This window comes from Choristoneura fumiferana, chromosome 5, assembly GCF_025370935.1.
Source record: "Choristoneura fumiferana chromosome 5, NRCan_CFum_1, whole genome shotgun sequence".
Lineage (NCBI taxonomy): Eukaryota > Metazoa > Arthropoda > Insecta > Lepidoptera > Tortricidae > Choristoneura > Choristoneura fumiferana.
In genome coordinates this window covers 14,043,540-14,051,488 of record NC_133476.1, presented here as the reverse complement: position 1 = coordinate 14,051,488, position 7,949 = coordinate 14,043,540, and the positions used below count along the sequence as shown (strand labels likewise).

General features: G+C 36.5%; 1 protein-coding gene across 1 annotated transcript in view; it reads left to right on the top strand.

Annotated features, from left to right (window-relative positions):
- The window catches only part of LOC141428228 (cytochrome P450 18a1-like), a gene marked incomplete in the record, with an annotated part of 10,167 nt that continues 2,218 nt past the window's right edge, over positions 1–7,949 (top strand). Inside the window, 6 exon segments of the mRNA XM_074088080.1 lie at positions 1–387; positions 626–853; positions 1,445–1,560; positions 2,007–2,231; positions 5,384–5,594; positions 7,883–7,949. Of these exon segments, the coding sequence (XP_073944181.1) occupies positions 267–387; positions 626–853; positions 1,445–1,560; positions 2,007–2,231; positions 5,384–5,594; positions 7,883–7,949 (968 nt within the window).

Genomic DNA, 7,949 nt, shown 5'->3' with positions numbered 1-7,949 from the left:
CTCGCTCCTTTTCTGGTTTGGTAGCGGCAGCGATGGAGTGACCGTGTTCAATAAAATTAAAATAATCGACCACGTTTAAATTGGTATTAAAAAAAAATGTGCATTATGCGATAACATGATTACGCGTTGCTTCCGCCCGCAGATATATAAGTCAAACGTGAATGAATAGCCTCCTCACAAATCTATGTCCTTCTATGTTGTAATACGCATTGCAAAGCGCTTCTGACACCGCTACTACTTTGTTAGGGCCTTGGTCATTATTCAAAATGATGTTCTCGCAACTTAATATCGTCGATCTATTTAGATTAATTTTAACTTCGCTGACATGTGGCATGTTATTTTCAATATTTTACAAAACAATTAAAAGACAACGGATGCTCCCACCAGGTAAGGTCTCATCAAAATTTTAAAACAAATGAATCGCACCGGCTTTTTTAATGCATGGGTCCCATTTGATTTTACGTTCATTTTCATTCTGACCTTATAATTTCCGACACGCTGTATTTTATATCTGTGCAAATGGGTCATACACAAGATCTTACAAAAGTCTCTTTGAGATAACGACAAAACACGTTTCGTGCCATCTATGCATAAGAAAATAATTGAGTACCTTTAATTTTGTTAGGTCCCTGGGGTATTCCACTCTTGGGTAGCTTGCCATGGACGGGGAACGGCTCACCCCACGCATGGTACTTGAAGCTGGCAGCTCGCTATGGGGACCTCACGTCCGTAAAACTTGGCACCAACCTAGTGATATGCATCGGCTCCGCTCGTCTCTTGAGGGACCTCTTCAATCGCCCGGACTCCACAGACCGTCCACATACACCACTCAACAACCTAATGGGAGGGCGAGGTAAGCATTTTGTTTCATTAAACATCTATTCTAAATCTTTAAAGTGATTTAACTTGTATATCAGGTCAGGAGTAAATACCCCCCCCCCCCGTTGGGAAAGAGGCGTGATTTGATGTACCTATCTATGCAAGACATTATTATGATTTTAGTGTAATGTAAAAACTAGCCAAGTGCGTGTCGGACCAAGCGCAGTGCTCTGGTCCAAAATATGCGGCAAATATATATTCATTAAATTTTAAAGCTTAGATGTGATAATTTTCTTGTATTTAAAACTGCAATGATTTTTTAAATTGTCTATTTAACTCTGAGAAGGAGAAGACACTTGACACTAAGCTGGATTTCCACTATAAAAAAGAATATTTCGCAAATGGAATTCCTCAATCGAAGAATAGTTTTTTTTTCAAACTTTATTTTTTAGTCAAACACCTATTCAAGAACACTCCATACCAAGGAATAGGTAAACGAGAAATGTTTTCTTTTTGCCAAATTAGTTTTCTAGTACCATTAGCTAGTCTTTGAGCTAAGCCGCTGATTATTTTCGCCATTCAAATTACGAAACCCTTTAAATAATTTATTTTTCATTTTTTATAGGAATAGTATTGAGCGAGGGCTTGTTATGGAAAAAGCAGCGACAATTCCTATTTGAAAAATTCCGAGTACTGGGTGTTAAACTGTGGAACTACCAGCGTTTCGAATCGTGCATCATGGTAAGTCCTTAATTTTTTTTAATCAAAACTATAGGTACGTTTATACGATTTAAACTCATACACGTGCCATGCTACGAACCGCTCGTGACAAAATATGTATATGAATTTGTTGGGTTAAAGAACTCGATAGATGTGATAATATTTTTAATTTTAAACAGTATTTTGAACTCGTTATATCGTTTAGGTATATTAGTTTTTTATACGTCCCAGACCATTGGGAACATTGTCCGCAACGGTAAGTACTCGTAGCTGTTGTTCAAAGTCATATTCAACTAGTTGTCAATTTATTTAACTTTTAACCAGTATAAATAAAGAGAGGAGACCTGTGCCCAGCAGTTGGATGTATAAAGGCTGGGATGATGATGAGTATAAATAGAACGAGGTTTCATTCAAGCAAATGGCACATGTATAATTAATTGGAAGTTCACACAGGGTATTTCTTATAGGTAGAAATCAAGGAATTCATCCGTTCGTTGGAAGCATCGGCAGGACAACCTGTCAACCCTGTTGTTCAACTAGGCCGGCACGTCCACAACGTCATCTGTCAGCTGATGATGAGTTTTCGCTTCAAGGAGAATGACCCGGAGTTTTTGGCCTTCAACGAACGCGTCTCCAAAGGCATGGAGCTGTTCGGGTCAATATACATCGGGGAGCACGTGCCAAGCTACTTGGTATGTATATTTATTACTATAATAATCTTAATCAACGAGAAACAAATCTTTATATAATTTTTGTCCTTTGAGTTTAAACTAAACTATAACATCGTTTTAAAGTAAACTGCTAGTGCAATTTACGACAAACATAGGATTAGTTGTCTAGCTTGGCCTTGACTGCAAACGTAAGTCATTGACTTGCATATGCAAATATTCACTCAGTGCAATCAATGGGTTCACACAGTAAGTTATCAAGTTCAATAATTGTACCTCTATCTGTTGACCTACAATGTAACTAATCCTACAATTTGTAATAACCTAATTATAATAGTTAACAACAAAGTCTTAGTCTATGCAATAAAAAAGGAATGTTCAATGCAACTACCGTTTAGAAGTAATTTACCCACTGACGCAGTACTCGCTTCAGAATGCGGGCTAAACCTGTCCGCAGTGCCGTATGATGAAGCCACCTAATTGGCATTCATACCAGTGCCTGTGACGTCACGACAGGCTTCGGAAACTGACTATATCATCTAGAGCTAAAGTGCTGTATCTCAAGATGGGCGGTTATACAATAAACATATGAATGCTGTGATGTTATGACAGAAAATGAAAAGGATCTTTTTTCCTGTGGATCTTCGTTAGATCTAGTGGTGGTATATTACATAACGTGAACAGGATTGTAATTACGTGAAGGAACGTTCTTTTAAGGGTTGAGGGGCGCGTAAAAATAAGTAAATTTTATAACGAAGTGTAAACTAGTTCATGAAAAGCTGTAACTTTGAAATTGTACAACCGTAACCGGCTTGAGCGTCACTAATACGTCGTAGCACTCTTAAAGTGGTGGAACTTCGTAGCTACTTCGTAACTAATGGGTTTATTTCAAACAGCTGTTATTTTGAAGGTACCAAGTGAAGAGGGAAGGAGCATAATTTCTGTGTATGCAAGTGTCCGTCGAACGTTGGTAAATAGACAGGGCTACAGACAGTAGCAAGAAGATAAATTTCAAAGGATACTTTTATACTATAACGATAAACACATTAAAATCACTCAATAATATTTTTAACTAATTACTAAAATTAAATCACTGTCTACGTTTTCTGATATCACTGCTACCCTAGCGCTACTCCAGAGGAATAAGGAACTGTTATTTACCGAGCTGGACTCTTTTGCGACATTTACCCCGTAAGAGATTTTTCTCCTTTCGTGTTCATGGGTGTGGTCTGTAATACGAGCAAAAAATTAAAATATAGATCGTCCTCCAACTGAACAACATTATTTCAGCGACATTTAAAAATAATGGAGTCCTTGAATTTTCCTTTTTTCATACAAATTAAATACTGCTATCAATGTACGCCATCCCTCAGATCAAATAAAAAGTAAAGATGGAGAGCGGTAAACGGCCAGGTGAGGCCTGTTTTATAAACATGTGTTTGTAGGCCGGTGTTGCCATAATAATTCTCAGTACCCCGCAACTACAAAAATATCGTTATCGTTAAACGTATATTTCTTTGTATTCATAAACCACCTAAAACAACTAAATTAAATACGTTAGTAAACCTACAGGAAAAAATAACTTTACGTCACGTTAATACGTACTACACTAAAAAACGTTGATGAACTTTACAAGAACCAAATAACTTTACGTTGCGTGTCACGTTCTCAAGTTTTAAGCCATAGAAAGAATAGAATTTAAAAATAAAAATAAAGATTGTTTACCTAGGCGACTTTTACCCAATAATAGGGTAACTACATTATTATAATGGCAACACTAGTATTGACGTTTTGTGTTCAAAGCAAAATTCAAACAGAATTATTTAGATTTTTAATGAAAATATTGGTTTTCGAGTTTACTAGTGTGTAAAAAGTGATTCCATCCTGCTTTTTATTTTACAAGCTTTTGTAACTAACTTATATTTTTACAGTTGGTTAAAAAACACCATTTGCCCCATTTTTGATTGCCATATTCTAAAATTAAAAAATATTATTAACCTAACCAACAAAAAGTTGGAAAGCCCCCGACTTTGTCACTTCAAAGTTCAATATCTCAAAAACGGCAGAACCGATTTTGATAAAATATGTCTAAGAACCATCGCTAAAAAATCTGCTTTCAAATAAAAAAAAACCGCATTCAAATCGGTTTACCCGTTTAAGAGCTACGGTGCCACAGACAAACACACACACACACACACAGACATAGCGGTCAAAATTATAACTTATAACACCCCTCTTTTTGCGTCGGGGGTTAAAAATACTAGTAGAATATTCCAAGTTTAGGTATATTTTATACCTTAGGCTGCTATTTACTCTTAGGTGCTGTTTCACCATCCATTGATTAGTGTTAACTGGCGGTTAGGTGTGATGCCGTCTCTATTTGTTTTGTTCGAATAGACGGAGACGGCATCACATTTAACCGTCGGTTAACGCTAATCAGTGGATGGTGAAACAGCCCCTTAAACTACTAATAATTCTCAAAAAAAACTTAACTGTTATAGTTTTCCTTGTAACTTTGATATACTTACTACCATCCTAAATTTTTTCAAATTTTTCCACCCATCGGTTTAGATTTAGAGGGAGATTAGGGGTTTGCTAAGACGATTTTTCGATACAGTGATTGCGAAATATTCAACTTTAAAGTGCATATCATGAAACCGATTTTGATAAAATATGTCCAAGATACTAGAAAACCTGATTTCAAATTAAAAGAACCGCATTCAAATCGGTCCACCCGTTTAACAGCTACGGTGCCACAGAGAGACACACAGACAGACACACGTAGCGGTCAAACTTATAACACCCCTCTTTTGGCATCGGGGGTTAAAAATAATAAAGTTAAAAAAACTGTGCTTCATTTTCAATTTGCCTATGATTTTTCACATACCGAAATATACACACTGCCTGAAAATCAATCCGAAATATTTCAGCATATGTATGTGTATATTATTCATTTTGGTCAAACTAAAAGTGCATGGAGACAAAGGGTTGATTCCACATTGACTCAAAAATTCCGCAACTTTGGGAAACTTTTTTTTACATGATAGGAGACAAACGAACAGGCGGATCACATTTACAAAGGTGTTTTAGTCAAACTAACTAGCCCAACCATCTGCCGGAACATTCCGCATTAGTTTTAAAACACCTAGTATAATGACGACTAATATTTTTTCCAGTATCTACCCGGAAAAATGGCGGTTTTAGAAGAAATCCGTCAGAATTTGCGCTTAGTGAGTGAATTCCACACGAGGCACGTGACGCAGCGCCGAGAACAACTCTTGAACACCGCCGAGCAACGCGAGCCCGCCGATCTTCTGGATTATTATTTACTGGAACTCCAAAAAGAAACCGATTCCGGCTCCAAATTGTTCCACGGAGTTGATCCAGGTAAATACCCCAGTTAACAGTTAACACTGAACTCTTTCTGTTTAAAAACACGTCGATGGAATGTTAATTCGTCACTACTTTGAAAAAATCTCGTATCTAAAATCAATATGTCAACAAAATTGAACCTTGATTTAATGTCTTTATAGTCATTTAGAAAAATCATCTATTTTGAGCAACGATTTTTTTTTAAAGTAGTGACGATATGTTAGATGCATTTTAAAGACTTACAGTCTGTTCAATATAGGAATGGACAGAAGGAAAATTGGCTCTTTATAGTGCACGCTTTAGGAAGTCATTTAATAGATTGATTTTTTTTAGTATACGGTCTAAACTAAATTCAAACTAAAATATCGAAGACCTCAATATTAGTTTCAATTATTCATTAACTAACTGTTGCCCGCGACTCCGTTCACGTAGAATAAGTTAATTGCTATCCCGCGGGAACTATAAAATTTTCTGGGATAAAAACTATTCTATGTCCTTTCCCGGGATTTGTACTATCTGTATACCGAATTTCACCTAAATCGGCTCAGCGGTTAAAACGTGAAGAGGTAGGTAACAAACAAACATACAGACTTACAAACTTTCACAATCGTACTTAATATTAGTGAGATTTCAATATTAGTGAGTGCAAGCAAGCATGCAAGCAAGCATGCAAGCAAGCATGCAAGCAAGCAGCAAGCAAGCATGCAAGCAAGCATGCAAGCAACATGCAAGCAAGCAAGCAGCATGCAAGCAAGCATGCAAGCAAGCATGCAAGCAAGCATGCAAGCAAGCATGCAAGCAAGCATGCAAGCAAGCATGCAAGCAAGCATGCAAGCAAGCATGCAAGCAAGCATGCAAGCAAGCATGCAAGCAAGCATGCAAGCAAGCATGCAAGCAAGCATGCAAGCAAGCATGCAAGCAAGCAAGCAAGCATGCAAGCCAGAATGCAAGCAAGCATGCAATCAAAAGATCAAGCAAGCATACTCCCAAAGGTGCAAGCAATAATGTAAGCAAAGCAAGCATGCAAGTTATTTAGTTTAAATAATGATCACTTCGCTCGTGTTAATAATTAGATACAGCGGTTTAATTGATTTCTGGAATTTTACAAAATTCCCGTGGGAATTCCTGAAAATTATCGTGGTTTTCATTGACGTTGCATTAAAAACAACCATCCCAAATTTCATTACTCTGAGCTCAGTGGTTGTTATTTCGAGATTTTAATCCCTATCCCGTGAGAATATCGGGAAAAAAGTAGCCTATGTTTTATTTCAGATGTCCAACTATCTACATACCAATTTTCATCCAAATCCGTCCAGCCGCTTTAGCGTGAAGGAGTAACAAACATACTCACTCACTCACTCACTCACACACAAACTTTCGCATTTATAATATTATATAGTAGGATAGGATTAGGGTGTGTCCTATGAGGAAAGCTATGAGGTATTAATGTCAGTATGTACCTAGTAGTACTAATTATCACATAGCACATAGTAGGTACCTACTGACATAATAATATAATTAAACGATAAGGCTTTCCACACCAGTATATGGAAACTTTTGTGATGACGCGATGGAAGAATCTAATATTACATATTTATCAACACAGTTTTCTTGGTACCTGTATCATTATTGAAGAAAAATGTAAATTGATTTATTTTTTGTCGTGACCGTGGGAGTACGATGACCCCGATCTTGAGAACTTCTTATCAATACGAACTTTACGATTACCTACTTATCATTTGAATAACATTTCAAGGCTTTTCTATGGAATTACGTACGATTGAGCGATAAGTGTGCAAAAGACAATGTAAAGCATTTCGTTAAAACTATTTCGTTCAAAAAATATTCTAAGGATTGTGGAATTTTCAGACTAAAGTTTTCGTATAAATATTTTAATACAATTAAGCTCAAGAAAAATGGGTGTGACAAAGACCTTAATGAACGTGGAAAAAATTGAGTAACGCGGCTTTCTTGCAAAATATTATATAAATATTTTTTATTTTGAAATTGGCACTAATTATAAGCGGTCAATACAATAATTTATTGATAGATAAATAAAATAAAGCGCCTTCGTGCAAACGTCACCCACTTCCATTAAGATCTTTGTCGCACGATACTAATATTTTGACAGCATTTTTATCAAAAGCAGCCAGGACGTACCTATTTAGATACTGAAAGTTCCATATCTAGAAAGTTTGATCGTATTAATATGCACATTATCTTTTAGTTTATAAAAGCTTTTAATCAAATTCAGTAAATCTATAACTGCGCTTTGGTAACCTAATTTTGGTTTTCTGCTGCAGTGGAACAAATTGTCCAAGTTATGAATGACCTTTTCTCGGCCGGCATGGAGACTTCCCGTACCACACT